The sequence below is a fragment of the Lampris incognitus genome, chromosome 3 (assembly GCF_029633865.1).
Source record: "Lampris incognitus isolate fLamInc1 chromosome 3, fLamInc1.hap2, whole genome shotgun sequence".
Classification (NCBI taxonomy): Eukaryota; Metazoa; Chordata; class Actinopteri; order Lampriformes; family Lampridae; genus Lampris; species Lampris incognitus.
The window spans coordinates 78,007,245-78,023,921 of NC_079213.1; the positions used below are offsets into that span (position 1 = coordinate 78,007,245).

Below are 16,677 nucleotides of genomic sequence, written 5' to 3' on the forward strand. Positions count from 1 at the left end.
AAATTGGTGACTTCCAATCTTTGATAGCAGTAAGGCAACATTGTAGATTATCTAGATTATTAAACTCGTCAGATTTAAATGATACATAGAGCTGGGTTTCATCTGCACAGCAGAGGTAGGCAACAATCTTAAATTAAATAATATGACCAAGGGGGAGCATATACAAGCTGAACAAAATGGGATCAAGGATTGAACCTTTAGAGCCACCAAATGACATATGAGCCCAACAATGAGACAAAATTATCAATAGCCACCCTGAAAGATCTTTCTGTAAGATATGAGGAAAACCAACTGTGGGCAGTTCCATTTATGCCGACCCAGTGCTTTAGTCTCTCCAGTGAGATGATATGATCAATAGTGTCAAAGGCAGCAGACCACTCTAACAATACTAAAACGGAGTTATGACCAGACTCTGCATTCATAAGCTTAGTTACTTTAAGCAGAATAGGTTCAGTACTATGCAGCTCGCGAAAATCAGATTGAAATGGGTCGAGAATGTCATTAGCTTCTACTATAATTAGTCCATGGGCCAGAGCCCAAAATTTCCTATTTCGGTACACTCAAGGTGGCAAAACTTACTTATAATTTTTGAAAGGATCCATGTCTGTAGATGATATTTTGGTATGATAACCATTCCTGAGTGGCAGCTGTATCACAGTTATCAGCTCATGAAGTTAACCACCCCCTAAACTAAATTGCATTTTAGACGCTGGTGCATATCCTGGTTTAGCCTCATGGTCAGGACATTTTTCAATGTTCTATAATATTGTCTTTGGTATCATTTTAAAGGGGACCTTCTTAGCTTTCATTCAAGCCCTGTTGTGGATATTTCTCACAAATATAGAGGTCACTTGAGCTCTTCAACCCGTCAATAACACACATCTTTCTGCAATGTTCGCCTAAACTATATACTTTCTTTTAGCCCTGTGGCATCTAGGAATATCAGGGACACAAACCACAAAAACTGGAATACTCACAGGACTGTAAAGATTCAGGAAATGTATAATATACCCATACTATTTCATTGTGTGAGGTGATTGTGAACCTTAAATTAGAAGGGCATTATTACTAAGAAACTAACTAGACCAAAGCCAGTTAGTCCATGGGTCAGACCAGATATCGATATCACCCAAGGTGACACAACTTCACTGGTGCCATTTTATTTGGTACACTAACAGAAGTAAAATAATACATGATAACCTTTCCAAATGAGCAGCCATTTCATTTTTCTTTCAGGAAACCTGTTTCTGTACCTCTCACGATTGTGTATTTGCCCAGATTTTTACAAATACAGCATTTCAACACCCCTGGTACTGATTAGCCTAGCTTAAACTCTGGGACAGTTCTTAGTTGGCCAACAACCAAGGATAACCAGTACTGTGTACTTCCATTCATTGTGCTAAGCTAGGTTAACGTGCAGCCAGATAGCTTTCTACTAAACACATATAGAGGAAACTGGTATCTATCTTCTTGTCTCACTCTGGAGAAGATTGTAAGCTAATTTCCCATAATGTTAGCATGTTCTTTTAATGTATATGTTAATATGATTAGTTAAAGTGGCTACGAGGAACTTTCATCTTGTGTTGATTTTAGCGGCCTCATGTGGACAAAATACAGCTGTTGCATAGCAACTAGGTAATGTATCTATGTGTGGCTATGTAAGATAAATAATGGTAATATGACGCTGGTGAAGCAAAGTAAACTTTGTTTTAGTAGTGTTCATACGCCTAAGTTACATGTATTTGTTTGTATGTGGCAGGTGAAAACTGACTGAATATGGCCACTGGTGAACAAGCAAGTTTTTACCCAATACCAAAGCACCCACGGGTGGAGTGCATTATCCACTGTTCTGATGATACAGATAAGCTGGTTTCACTACAAAGTGTCGACTCATGGAGAACTCTGCTCAGGGCAGCTCAGATACGAAATCATGCACCAGTTTTGAAACTGGCAAAAGACATTCCTGAGGGACAGATTCCAGCAATCTACTACCACAGAAAGTGTCGCAGTATCTTCACTATGAAGCAAATTCTTGATGGCCTCCTTGCAAAAGAAAAGAAAAGTTGTGTCTCTGCTGAAGAGAAACAATCTAAGAGAGTAGCTCGACATGCTCCAAGTACATCTAGGACTTATGATGCAGAGTGCATATTTTGTCAGAAAAACAGCAAATATTCCAAGAGACAGAATACGAGAGAAGTACTGGTGCAGTGTCGAGAACTGCGAGCTGATGGAAAGATCAGGAGTGCAGCCACAAAGAAAAGGGACAGCAGAATCCTTGCCATTGTGAGTAGAGACCTTGTAGCAGCTGAAGGGCACTACCACAGGTCATGCTATAGACTTTACACCAAAGAAGAGGTTTCCAAAGGAGAGGTTGCCAGCAATGAAGATGATGATGCTGCAGCCCAGTATGACGCTGCTGTGAATAAGGCATACAATGAGCTGTTCCTCTTCATCAGGATGGAGCTTTTTGGCAATCCTCAAGTGATGACAATGACTGATCTCTCTTCTAGACTGGTAGCTTCAATGAACTCCCAAGGCATTGCCCAAGTCAAGGAATCAACCAAGAAGCACATAAGGCGAAACCTGGAGAGTGAGTTTGCTGGAGCCTTGCAGATATTCCCTGATGAGAAAGGAAAATTCCTCCTCTATCCCGATAACTTGTCCATGAGGGAACTTGCCAAAGAAAATCAGTCTCTCAAAAGGGAGCTGCAGACCCTGAAAAGTGTCAGTGCACAAGATGTTATAGCCAAAGCAGCCATCAAATTGAAGGCAGACATTAAAAGTCAAGATGTTCCTCAAACCTGGCCGCCTGAAGTCAAACCAGAAGCAGAATGCCCTACCATTCCAGAGTCACTCATTATCTTCCTGTACTCTCTACTCACAGGCTCAAATGATCCTGATCATGCATCCCAGAGAGTGCAGTGCCTTCTGCAGTCATTTGGCCATGACATAGTATATGCAGTGACATGTGGAAATACCAAGCCTTCCAAGCACATTGTTCTGCCATTCAGTGTCAAATCGTTGACAGGAAATGTAGAGTTGATAAACATCCTCAACCGACTTGGTCACAGTGTGTCCTATTCACAGATGGAAGAGATCAACACTGCCCTGTGTCTCCAGAAACTCTCATCATCAGGGAGTGGCATTGCCCTTCCAGCTAACATCCATCCTGGCATATTCACAACTTTAGCCTGGGACAATATCGACCGTCTTGAAGAAACTGTCAGTGGTGAGGGAACATCTCACAGAGTCAATGGGATTGCTGTGCAAGCAAAGCCAGTCAACCCACTTCCTGTCCAACCCATGCCCACTGTTCCCAAAACAAAGAAGAGGAGCATTGATGGACCCCCACCAATGTTACCAACTTACAATGCTGGACAACGGGTAGGGCCACCACAAAGCAAAAAGTCAGATGCCGATACTGCAGCCAATACTAAGCTTGCCAGAGAGAAAAACCTTCTTTGGGTCCTAGCACGCATGTCACAACAAGAAGAACAGTCAGTCAGCAGCTGGACAGGCTTCAACATCCTGACTCGAGGAGAGATGACGGTCATCCCCGACAATATAGGCTATCTGCCTACCATCAATGCTCCAGCGACACAAATGTCTACTGTCAACGAGGTGCTTAACCAGTCACTGAGCATCATGCAGTGCTTAGGCCTGAGGAAGATTGTCTGTGTCTTTGACCAAGCCCTGTATGCGAAGGCTGTCGAGATCACATGGAAACACCATGACAAGTTCCATGATATCATCGTTAGGCTTGGGGTATTCCACACCATCTGCACACTGCTGGCAATAATAGGAAAGCGTTTCCAAGATGCTGGACTCAAAGACCTCTGCATTGAGTCTGGCATGATTGCAGAAGGCTCAATTGCTGGTGTTATGGATGGCCGCAAGTACAACAGGGCAGTGCGACTACACAAGCTCCTGTATGAGGCTCTCATGCGACTGACCTTGAATGGTTTCCTGTCCTGGTTGGAAGAAACTCACAGGAATGACATGGTTCACCTGAATGAGACACTGAAGACCATTGACAGCCTTGGGAAAGAAGTCTCACAACATGCTTTGAAGGAGGTCCTCGAGAACAGCTCTTGTACACGCATCATGGATCTATTTGAAGTCTACCGTGATTTCCTTAGAGGTGGAAATGGCAGCCTCTCGAACTTCTGGATGTCCTATTTGGACATGGTTGAAATCTTGTTGGGGCTCATCCGAGCATCCAGAGAGGGAGACTGGATGCTACACTTGGCTAGCATTCGAGCAATGATCCCATGGTGCTTTGCTTATGACAGGATGAATTATGCACGCTACCTCCCCTACTACTACGCCCAGATGTCTGAGCTGCCCATCACACACCCAGATGTGTACACAGAATTCATGGAAGGAGGCTTCTCAGTCCAACTGGGCTCCACCAATCCCTTTGGCCGAATCCCTGTTGACCAAGCTATAGAAGAAACGGTGAACAAAGAAACCCAAACAGCTGGAGGGACAAAGGGATTCAGCTTGAAGCCAGGAGCTGTGACCAAATATTATCTCACAGCTGAGTATAGAAGCATGTACCTCAGACAGCTGAGAGACCTGACAGGTCAAGGCAGGTGCAAAGGGTCTCATCCAGATCTACAGAGTCCAAGGATCAAGAGAGATGAAGCAGATGTCCAGTCTCTCATGGACCTTATGGAGAATAACTGGCTCAATCCTATGTCCCCTGATGAGATTGATTTGGTTAGCCTCTCCACTGGCAACATGGCTCCACCTGATGTGACCATAGATCTCTTGAGAGCTCTTGAGAAAGGAGAAGAGGCCTACCAAGCATTCCAGCAAACAAGGTTAGATGCAGACCCACCACCTGTGAAATTCCACGACAAGATGACCAAGCAAAGTCTGAAAACATTCTCCAATGTCAGCACAAAACAAGCTCATGGAAAGAAAGCACAGGACGTGGTTCTGAAGGCAGATAGAAACCTTTTCAGTCACATGATCCTGGTGGCTGAAAGCAGGAAGGTGAATCTGAAGGATGTCCTTGCCTACCCATTGGGCCCACTACCATGGGCAATGGAAATGCTGATGGGTCCTTACGAAAAACAAACAAGGCTGCACTTGCCAGAGAGCTTGAAAAGAATGTATCTCCTGCAGAAGACATCCCAATCCCATCTACTTCCATCATTGATGGGATGAGCCTGGTCCAAAAAATGAATGGCAACAACAAAACCTTTGCACAGGTGGCAGAGTCCGCCTTGACCCAGGTCCTCCATGAGGGAGCACAGAGTGGGAGGATTGATGTTGTTTTTGATGTCTATCACCAGACTTCGATCAAAGATGCTGAACGACTGAACCGGGGTGGAGACATCACTCTCCAGTACAAGAATCTTGCAGGGGGACACCACGTCCAGCAGTGGAGAAAATTTCTGTGCAGTTCCTCCAACAAGACCAGTCTCATCAAGTTTCTGGCGGAAGAGTGGAAACTCCCACGATACAGAGCTATGCTGCATGGCAAGGTGTTGTACATGACCTGTGAGGAAACCTGCTACAAGTTGACAGAAGATGGGCGTGAGGAAGCAGCAGAACTGCACTCCACACATGAAGAAGCTGACACCCGTCTGCTCCTGCATGCATTGCATGCAGCAAATGCGGGCTCAAAGTCAGTTATCATCACAGCTGAGGACACTGATGTCATGGTGCTTTGTCTTGGCTTCCAGAAGGACATCACCTGTCCCATCTACCAGAAGTGTGGGACTCAGAACCGCACACGGTTTGTCGACATCACCAAACTGGCAAGTTCACTTGGAGACAGCATCTGTGACAGCCTAATTGGCTTACATGCCTTCACAGGCTGCGACACTGTCAGTGCATTCGCTGGTCGAGGGAAGCTGAATGCCCTGAAGATAGTGAGAAAGCACACTTCCTGCCAAGAGACTTTTAGTCAACTGGGACAGACATGGAATGTGAGTGATGAGCTGTTCCAGAAAATTGAGCAGTTCACCTGTCGGATGTATGTTGCTAATAGCAGCACTGCTGAGGTGAACAAACTGCGTTACCAGCTCTCTTCTGCACCAAAAGGGGAGAGGTTGAGTCCAGCCAGCTGCCACCATGTGGAGACTGTCTCTTTATGCATGTTCAACGAGCCAACTATCAGGCAGCAATATGGAAGTGCTGTCTGCAGGCTAACCCTGTGGTGCCAAGCCCTACTGAGTATGGATGGACAGACGATGAAGGCAAGCTGGCCATTTACTGGATGCGCTCCCCACCTGCACCAGATGTGGTCTTGGAAATGCTAACATGCAAGTGTGTGCATTCATGCAAAATGCCAAGCTGCATGTGCCTGTCAAATGGACTTCCATGCACAGACATGTGCAGGTTACAGACCTGCAGTAACCAAAAACAGCAGGATGGTCCAGAACTGGACTTTGAACTTGGGGAGTCAGATGATGAGAGAAACGAGCAGTTTGATGAATGACAGTGTGATGATTCTGATGGTATTACGGTGGTAGTAGTCTATTGATGCACAGGATGTTGATTCTGGACTTGGTTACCCAGAGCTTGATAACAATAATGTAACCATATTCACATATACCCATTACCCTACCCATTACCATTACATATACCCACTAATGATATGGGATTACATGTATCATTGACTAAGTATATGTAAATGTCAATGTTGTTTAAAATATTAAAATAGTTCATTACCTCACTATGGTATTCCTTTTTATCATGTATTTTGATTGTGTATTTAAACAAATGTATAGAGACCAATTTGTGACCTAACTGGCTTTGGTCTAGTTCTCATTTAAGGCTCCCAATCACCTCACACAATGAAATAGTATGGGTATATTATACATTTCCTGAATCTTTACAGTCCTGTGAGTATTCCAGTTTTTGTGTTTTGTGTCCCTGATATTCCTAGATGCCACAGGGCTAAAAGGATGTATATAGTTTAGGCGAAAATTGCAGAAAGATGTGTTTTATTGACGGGTTGAAGAGCTCAAGTGACCTCTATATTTGTGAGAAATATCCACAACAGGGCTTGAATGAAAGCTAAGAAGGTCCCCTTTAAAATGATACCAAAGACAATATTATAGAACATTGAAAAATGTCCTGACCATGAGGCTAAACCAGGATATGCACCAGCGTCTAAAATGCAATTTAGTTTAGCGGGTGGTTAACTTCATGAGCTGATAACTGTGATACAGCTGCCACTCAGGAATGGTTATCATACCAAAATATCATCTACAGACATGGATCCTTTCAAAAATTATAAGTAAGTTTTGCCACCTTGAGTGTACCGAAATATCGTCTGGCCCATGGACTAAATGTATTTTTGGTGCTTTGAGCAACAAAAGATGAGTGCCATCCAGTTCCATTGTATTCAAGAGAAGGTAGATATCTCTACGGCCGATGTCTCCAAAACTGTGCAACTCACACCAAAACGATGGATCATTGGATGGATCGCTTCCGGCTTCGTGAGATCAATAACCGCTGTTTATTCTCTTATTCTCTCTTCTCATCTATATTCTGCTCTAACCTCTTCATTTGTCCTACTGATTACACTATTTTCTGTACTTAGTTCACTTATTGCTAGAACCCAGCCACAGAGGATGCACAAGCCAGTGCATCCGGTGAAAAATCTTTGCCAAATCGATCATAAATCGGATTTCCATACTGGATTGGTCGAGGTCCAGGTTATCAATGACCGCCACCGGTACTGTTGGCCAGCAGGGTGCCAGTGGAAACTATGCTACAGTTGGGCGAAGGAGAAGGGGGGCGGGGCATATCAGAGGCAGCAGGAGAGGAGGAAGGGTAGGAGTGTGGAGGTGAGTGTCAGAACTTTCAATGTTGGCACTATGACTGGTAAAGGGAGAGAGCTGGCTGATATGATGGAAAGAAGAAAGTGGGTATACTGTGTGTGCAAGAGACCAAGTGGAAGGGGAGTAAGGCCAGGAGCATCGGAGGTGGGTTCAAACTCTTCTACCATGGTGTGAATGGGAGGAGAAATGGGGTAGGGGGTAATTATGAAGGAAGAGTATGTCAAGAGTGTGCTGGAGGTGAAGAGAGTGTCAGATAGAGTGATGAGTATGAGCCGGAAATCGAAGGTGTATTGATGAATGTTATCAGCGTATATGCCCCGCAAGTTTGGTGTGAGATGGAAGAGAAAGAAGAATTCTGGAGTGAATTGGATGAAGTGGTGGGGAGTGTACCCAAGGAGGAGAGAGTGGTGATTGGAGCAGACTTCAATGGGCATATTGGTGAAGGGAACAGAGGTGATGAGGAGGTATGGTGCAAGGAGAGAAATGTAGAAGGACAGATGGCGGTGGATTTGTGCAAAGAGGATGGAAATAGCTGTGGTGAATACATATTTCAAGAAGAGGGAGGAACACAGGATGATGTACAAGAGTGGAGGAAAGTGCACACAGGTGGACTATATCTTATGTAGGAGGCGTGATCTGAAAGGGATTGGAAACTGCAAGGTAGTGACAGGGGAGAACGTAGCTAGGCAGCATCGGATGGTGGTCTGTAGGATGACTTTGGAGACCAAGAAGAGGAAGCCAGTGAAGGCAGAGCCAAGGATCAAATGGTGGAAGTTGAAGAAGGAAGACTGTTGTGTGGAGATCAGGGGGGAATTAAGACAGGCACTGGGCAGAGGTGGAAAACCTGGCTTCAGAAAGTAGAAGTACTAACCATGTATTTGCTCCACCCATGCACTAAACCAGCTGATTTCACTAATTAGTTCTCCAACCTGGCTGAAGTGTTGCGCTAATTAGAATCAGCTGGTTTAGTGCATGGGTGTAGCAAATACATGGTTAGCACTTCTACTTTCTGAAGCGGAGTTTTCCACCTCTGGCACTGGGTGATAGTGAAGAGTTGCCAGATGGCTGGGCAAGCACTGCAGAAATAGGGAGGGAGACAGCTAGGAAGGTACTTGGTGTATCATCAGGACAGGGGAAGGAAGACAAGGAGAGTTGGTGGTGGAATGATGAAGTACAGCAAAGTATACAGACGAAGAGGTTGGCAAAGAAGAAGTGGGATAGTCAGAGAGATGAAGAAAGAAGACAGCTGTACAAGGAGATGAAGCATAACGCAAAGAAAGAGGTGGCAAAGGAAAAGGCGTACGATGAGTTGTATGAGAGGTTAGACACTAAGGAGAAAAGGACTTGTACCGATTGGCTAGACATGGGGAAGGAGCTGGGAAGGGTGTGCAGCAGGTTAGGATGATCAAGTATAGAGATGGAAATGCGCTGACAAGCGAGGAGAGTGTGCTGAGAAGGTGGAAGGAGTACTCTGAGGGGCTGATGAATGAAGAAAATGACAGAGATAAGGTTGGATGATGTGGGGATAGTGAATGAGGAAGTGCGGTAGATTAGCAAGGAGGAAGCTATGAAGCAGCTATGAAAAGGAAAGACAGTTGATACTGATGACATACCTGTGGAGGCATGGAGATGTTTAGGGGAGATGGCAATGGAGTTTTTAACTAGATTGTTTAACACAATCTTGGTAAGAGAGAGGATGCCTGAGGAGTGGAGAAAAAGCATGCTGGTACCGATTTTCAAGAATAAGGGCGATGTGCAGAACTGCAGCAACTACATAGGTATAAAGTTGATCAGCAACAACAGGAAGATATGGGAAAGCGTAATAGAGGCTAAGTTAAGAGGAGAGGTGATGATAAGCGAGCAGCAGTATGATTGTGAGACCAACTATGTTATAAGGTTTGGAGACAGTGGTACTGACAAAAAGACAGAAGGCAGAGCTGGATGTGGCAGAGTTGAGGATGCTAAGATTTTCATTGGGAGTGACAATGAAGGACAGGATCAGGAACGATTATATTAGAGGGACAGCTCAGGTTGCACGGTTTGGAAACAAAGCAAGAGAGGCAAGATTGAGATGGCTTGGACATGTGTGGAGGAGAGATGCTGGGTATAGATTATGACTAGTTGATGACTTAATTGATTATGACTAATGGCTATTGCAAACTGTTCTATTCTCTGACATGTCTTTTCTCTCTCTCTGAATGATGTCTTCTCTTTTTCTGTGTGTGAATGGTGTCATATGAGTCTCCCTTGTGCGCACGTGCAGTCGGTTCTCCTTCCAGGTCTCCATGGTGATGGTGGTCGCCACTTGGACGCTGCCTGTCATTCCCCTCGTCACATTTTATTTTTATAAATCCATATATATTTTTTTTTTTTTACATGATGACGCTGGTCGCGTGGCTTGGGTCCTGGACTGTTCCGATGGCGTCTGGACACTGCTTGGCATCCTGCGCATCACATTCTTCATAAACTTTATAAGTCCATTATAATTGTGTTATCCTCTTTCAATGTTGTATTGTGTAAATTGTGTAAACACAACATCTATTGCCCGCTGTCCGTCTTAAGCGAGAGATCCCTCCTCTGTTGCTCTCCCTGGGGTTTCTTCCTATTTTTTCTCCCTGTTAAAGGGTTTTTTTTTTTTAGGGAGTTGTTCCTTATCCGATGAGAGGGTCTAAGGACAGGATGTTGTGCTGCTGTTAAGCCCACTGAGGCAAATTTGTAATTTGTGATATTGGGCTATACAAGTAAAATTGATTTGATTTGATTTGATATATTGGGAGGAATGCTGAATATGGAGCTGCCAGGGAAGAAGAAAAGAGGAAGGCCAAAGAGGAGGTTTATGGATGTGGTGAGGGAGGACATGCAGGTGGCTGGTTTGACAGAGGAAGATGCAAAAGACAGGAAGAAATGGAAACAGATAATCCGCTGTGTTGACCCCTCACGGGAGCAGCCAAAAGTAGTAGTAGTGGTAGTTCACTTATTGCTATAGATTTAGTAGTTTTTTTCCCCTAACGACTCTTGTGTTAGTGGGCAGCCTTTCGTTCCGAGTCCATTTACTAGCTTCGAGCTTAGCCTAGCTTAGTGGTTGACTTTATTGCATTTGCAGTCAAAGCAGCCCTGTTAAAATGATGGTGTGTGGACTGTTCAACAGTTACAGATGGGTTGTCTCCACTAGAGACATGTCCTTGAGTTAGAGAAGTTTCTTTGGGCTAGGATTACGTTAGATGTGGCAGGCACTGTGGATAGCCTTAGCCCAGGGCCAGACAGCAGGTCGGAAACCAGGGTGCTCCCTCCCACAGTCCAAAGACATGTCAGTCAGGTGAACCAGCTGCATTAAATTGTCCCTATATATATATATATATATATATATATATATATATATATATATATATATATATACACTACCGTTCAAAAGTTTGGGATCACATTGAAATGTCCATATTTTTGAAGGAAAAGCACTGTACTTTTCAATGAAGATAACTTTAAACTAGTCTTAACTTTAAAGAAATACACTCTATACATTGCTAATGTGGTAAATGACTATTCTAGCTGCAAATGTCTGGTTTTTGGTGCAATATCTACATAGGTGTATAGAGGCCCATTTCAAGCAACTATCACTCCAGTGTTCTAATGGTACAATGTGTTTGCTCATTGGCTCAGAAGGCTAATTGATGATTAGAAAACCCTTGTGCAATCATGTTCACACATCTGAAAACAGTTTAGCTCGTTACAGAAGCTACAAAACTGACCTTCCTTTGAGCAGATTGAGTTTCTGGAGCATCACATTTGTGGGGTCAATTAAACGCTCAAAATGGCCAGAAAAAGAGAACTTTCATCTGAAACTCGACAGTCTATTCTTGTTCTTAGAAATGAAGGCTATTCCATGCGAGAAATTGCTAAGAAATTGAAGATTTCCTACACCGGTGTGTACTACTCCCTTCAGAGGACAGCACAAACAGGCTCTAACCAGAGTAGAAAAAGAAGTGGGAGGCCGCGTTGCACAACTGAGCAAGAAGATAAGTACATTAGAGTCTCTAGTTTGAGAAACAGACGCCTCACAGGTCCCCAACTGGCATCTTCATTAAATAGTACCCGCAAAACACCAGTGTCAACATCTACAGTGAAGAGGCGGCTGCGGGATTCTGGGCTTCAGGGCATATCTGAGACTGACCAATAAAAGAAACAGATTAAGATGGGCAAAAGAACACAGACATTGGACAGAGGAAGACTGGAAAAAAGTGTTGTGGACGGATGAATCCAAGTTTGAGGTGTTTGGATCACAAAGAAGAACGTTTGTGAGACGCAGAACAAATGAAAAGATGCTGGAAGAATGCCTGACGCCATCTGTTAAGCATGGTGGAGGTAATGTGATGGTCTGGGGTTGCTTTGGTGCTGGTAAGGTGGGAGATTTGTACAGGGTAAAAGGGATTCTGAATAAGGAAGGCTATCACTCCATTTTGCAACGCCATGCCATACCCAGTGGACAGCGCTTGATTGGAGCCAATGTCATCCTACAACAGGACAATGACCCTAAACACACCTCCAAATTGTGCAAGAACTATTTAGAGCAGAAGCAGGCAGCTGGTATTCTATCGGTAATGGAGTGGCCAGCGCAGTCACCAGATCTGAACCCCATTGAGCTGTTGTGGGAGCAGCTTGACCGTATGGTACGCAAGAAGTGCCCATCCAACCAATCCAACTTGTGGGAGCTGCTTCTGGAAGCGTGGGGTGCAATTTCTCCAGATTACCTCAACAAATTAACAGCTAGAATGCCAAAGGTCTGCAATGCTGTAATTGCTGCAAATGGAGGATTCTTTGACGAAAGCAAAGTTTGATGTAAAAAAAATCTTATTTCAAATACAAATCATTATTTCTAACCTTGTCAATGTCTTGACTCTATTTTCTATTCATTTCACAACATATGGTGGTGAATAAGTGTGACTTTTCATGGAAAACACAAAATTGTTTGGGTGATCCCAAACTTTTGAACGGTAGTGTATATATATATATATATAATTTTGTTATCCTGTTTCAATGTTGTATCCTTCTCTCTCTGATGTGTGACTCATGTATTTTCTTGTCTCTTCTCCCATGTATGTGAATGTTGTGATGTGAATCTCCCCTGTGTACATGTAGTCTGTCCTCCTGCAAGGTCTACATGGTGATGGTGGTAGCGTGGCTCTTGTTCTAGGCTGTTCCAGTGGCATCTGGACACTACTTATGTGTGTCTGACATTCTTCTGTAAGAAGTTGGGTTGTTGTGAAGCGTCTGGTGTGTTGGTGTAGTGTTCTGTGCCTGTCATGTCTCACTCTCAACCTTCACCGCTGGCTAGCAGAAATGCGAACAGGAGAGCCAAGCACATAAGTCTCTTCCTGCCAGTACATAACCTCTCCAAATAGCAAGCCCTATGTAATGCCTCCTCGTGGCGGCACACGGTAACTGGGTACACCTTGGACCCTGGCTGAACTACAAGGGACTCGGAGGAGGTCTGGCTCCTCGACGTGTGGTACGCAGGCTCACCAGTGTGTGGATATTCCCTGATGCCCATGAACCAGCCCCCAGCTATGGGTTAAATAGTGCCACTGCCAAGTGGATACCTCAGCGGAGGAATAGGCTACGGGAGTAAACTCCTGAAGAAAATCAACATCCACAGCGCTGCTGTTTTTTGTTTTTCTTGCCCTTTTTATATCTGTTTAAGCCGGAGAGTACTGCTGGCGTCATGTGTGGCTATCGCTTCTTCCTCTCGTAGCCCCCCTTCCCATCCACCCCTGTATGTTTGTGCTATGTTTATCTGTTGTCTTGTTTCACCATCATTTATTATAATTATTGAGTGTTAGAAAAGCGCTATATATGATTTATTATTATTATTATCATTTATTGGTGTCCTCGTCATATTCTTCATATATCTTATAATTCCATTATAATTATGTTATCCTCTTTCAATGTTGTATTCTGTAAACTGTTTTATTCTGTACATATAAGATCAATTGCACGTCTGTCTGTCTTGGGAGAGAGATCCCTCCTCTGTTGTTCTCCCTGCGGTTTTTTTTAATCCTATTTTTCACCCTGTTAAAGGGTTTTTTTGGGGGAGTTGTTCCTTATCCAATGCGAGGGTCTAAGGACAGGATGTTGTATTGCTGTAAAGCCACCTGAGGCAAATTTTTAATTTATGATATTGGCCTATACAAAACTGACTTGAAAAATTGATATGAATAAATAGCACTACGGGTAATAGGAAAAACATGAATTTTTGATTTTGGGGTGAAGTCTCCCTTAAAAAGAATCATGAAATCAGAGGATTACCAAGGCACTTTCGAGCAAAATGTGCTACCCAGTGTACAGAAACTAGGTTTGGGTCAAAGATCATGGGTCCTCCAGCAAGATCAGGACCCAAAGCACACATCCAAAAGCACAAAAGAATGGGTGAAAGGAAAAATTTGATTTATTTGAACTGGCCAGCAATGAGTCCTGATCTCATTCAAATTGAAAGTCTTTGGAGAGCTGAAATCTTCCATTGGGAAAAAGAATCCTGCAAACACTGAAGAGCTTGAACGAATTGCAATGGAAGAATGGGAGAAACTACCAGCAGACAGGTGCAAGAAGCTTAAAGATGGCTACAAGAAACGTTTGGAGGCTTATCATTGTTGCCAAATGTTGTGCACCCAAATATTAGGCAAGGTTGCCTTTAATGATGTCCAGGCTATATTTTGTGTTTATTCTTTAAAATCACTACATGCGAGTTGAAAATGCATCTTTTTTTGTTTAATAGCCTTGGAAATCCTACTAAAATATTCTGATGATACAAAGTTGGTACATTTCAATTTATTTCTTAAGATATTGTACATGATATATGAAAAAATCATGGGTGCCAATAATGTTGACCAGAACTGCAACAATTTGATAATATGTCAAATAAACTGGATATCTATTATCAACAGTATTCATTAATTCAATTTCCTTTCTATTTTTCCTTCCTTGTCTTCTCTGCTATGACAAAGTAGATCTAGCTTTTGTTTCCTCTGTGCAGTTAAGCGAAAGTTGTTTCAACTTAAGTGCTAACAGTTTAGACTTTTTTTTAAGAGGCCAGGTCCCTGCGCTGGCTCAAGATCACAACCCTTCCTCAGAAAACAATGCAAAAACACAGGAAGCAAAATGAAGTCCATATTTAATGGCTTAAGAGTAGTGCGTAACATATATGGCACTGTGTGCTCTTGTTTAGGTTTATAGTTTGCTTTTGCTCTTGTTTAGGTTTATAGTTTAATTTTACCACAGTATCAGTAAGGGTACAAGGACGTGCCTTTTTGCTACGCTCACATTTAAAGTACAAGTCAGATTCAAATTACATTACGTAAAAACACACTAATGCCAGACAGACCCAATGAAAATTTAAATTGAGGTATACACTCTGAAGGAAGCACATTCAGGGTAAATACTTTTTGAAATAGTGATGATGAAATTTCTATTCTATTCTATTCTCTATTCATCTATTTCACCAAACACACTGCTGACTCGTGTGGCTGCCGCTTTTCCCCTCTCGTAGCCCCCCCCCCCTTCCCATCCACCCCTGTATGTTTGTGCTAACTTTATCTGTTGTTTTGTTTCAGCGGTGCTGGTTAATTCTAAAGCTGTTCAATCCCGTCAGCAAGACAGTTTACCCAACATATCATGCAACAGTAAGAATACATATTATTTTAAGAATCCTCATCCTCAGAGAATATTGTTTTGCAAAATATATAGTTTATGTTACTAGCTAAGGTATAACCATGATTTTTCAGGAATTTCTCCTTGCATAATTGGTCATATTATGCTTCTCTTGCTAACAAAGCTGACATCAGGTCTCTTTAAAGAATCTTAATTTAATTTTGGGCACTGCATGGGTTGAGAGTGTTCCAAGCACCTCTGAGGTTTCAAATACATTTCAAAACCATCAGCCTCACACAATAATACATAAACTGAGGATGATGGACTATACTAAGTTCCTCCCAACAAACTTCCCCACTAAACAGCATCACAAAATCTTTCAGGAATTCTTTCAAAAATTGCAAAAACGACACCATATGGCATACAGCACAAACAGCACATCTAACATATGAGTTAAACCCACCTGTCTCTGCAGAGTGATAGCATTGAAGGACTGGTGTCCTTCCACGATCCGGATGAGCAAGCTAATCCATGCAGAGGAGCTGAGGGTGCTGCACATTTGGGGCATGAGCGCAATGCTGCGGATGAAGCCCAATGTGCACCAGCTCCTGTGCTGCTCCCGAGACACCAGCCTATTTGAGGTACAGCCTGAAGGCAGAGATGGGACCAGTTAGAATGCGATTCATTTATTGTACCTGCTAAATACAAATCAGGGTCTCAGGAAGGAGCCCATCTCAGCAAGCTTTGGGCAGAAGAAAGGGAGACACTGGACAGATAGCTAGCCCATTCCAAGGCTCACACACACAAAATCACTCACATTATTCAAACTTATGGAAGATTTGGAGTCCCCCAATTCAAATACCTGACATGCATGCTTTTGGCCTGTAGGAAGCAACCCACATGTACACTGGGAAAACATGGTGACTCCAACCCAAGACCCACCATCTGTGAAGCAACTGTACTAAACACTGAGTCGTCATGTTGCTATATAAAACAAAAGGATAATTGGAGTTGCTTTCTTTTGTCCAGTTCATCCAGTAAGGCACTAAGTACACAGACTTTAACTTGGTTACCTGGTGCAGGCAGGACATATTACAAGTCACAGAAATACTGTGCTGACACACTCCGCGCAGGACAAAATGGTACCAGGATCTCGTATAGTGCATTCAAGATGTGCAGTATGAAAGCAGACTAAAATTAAATACATTCGTAAGCATACATAATTACCAATGAT

At 43.2% G+C, this 16,677-nt stretch overlaps 1 protein-coding gene across 1 annotated transcript in view; it reads right to left on the reverse strand.

Annotated features, from left to right (window-relative positions):
• The window catches only part of herc2 (HECT and RLD domain containing E3 ubiquitin protein ligase 2), a 130,451-nt gene that overhangs the window by 54,742 nt on the left and 59,032 nt on the right, over positions 1-16,677 (reverse strand). The window contains exon 39 of the mRNA XM_056275683.1: positions 15,907-16,091. Within this exon, the coding sequence (XP_056131658.1) occupies positions 15,907-16,091 (185 nt within the window). The remainder of the gene's footprint in view (positions 1-15,906; positions 16,092-16,677) is intronic.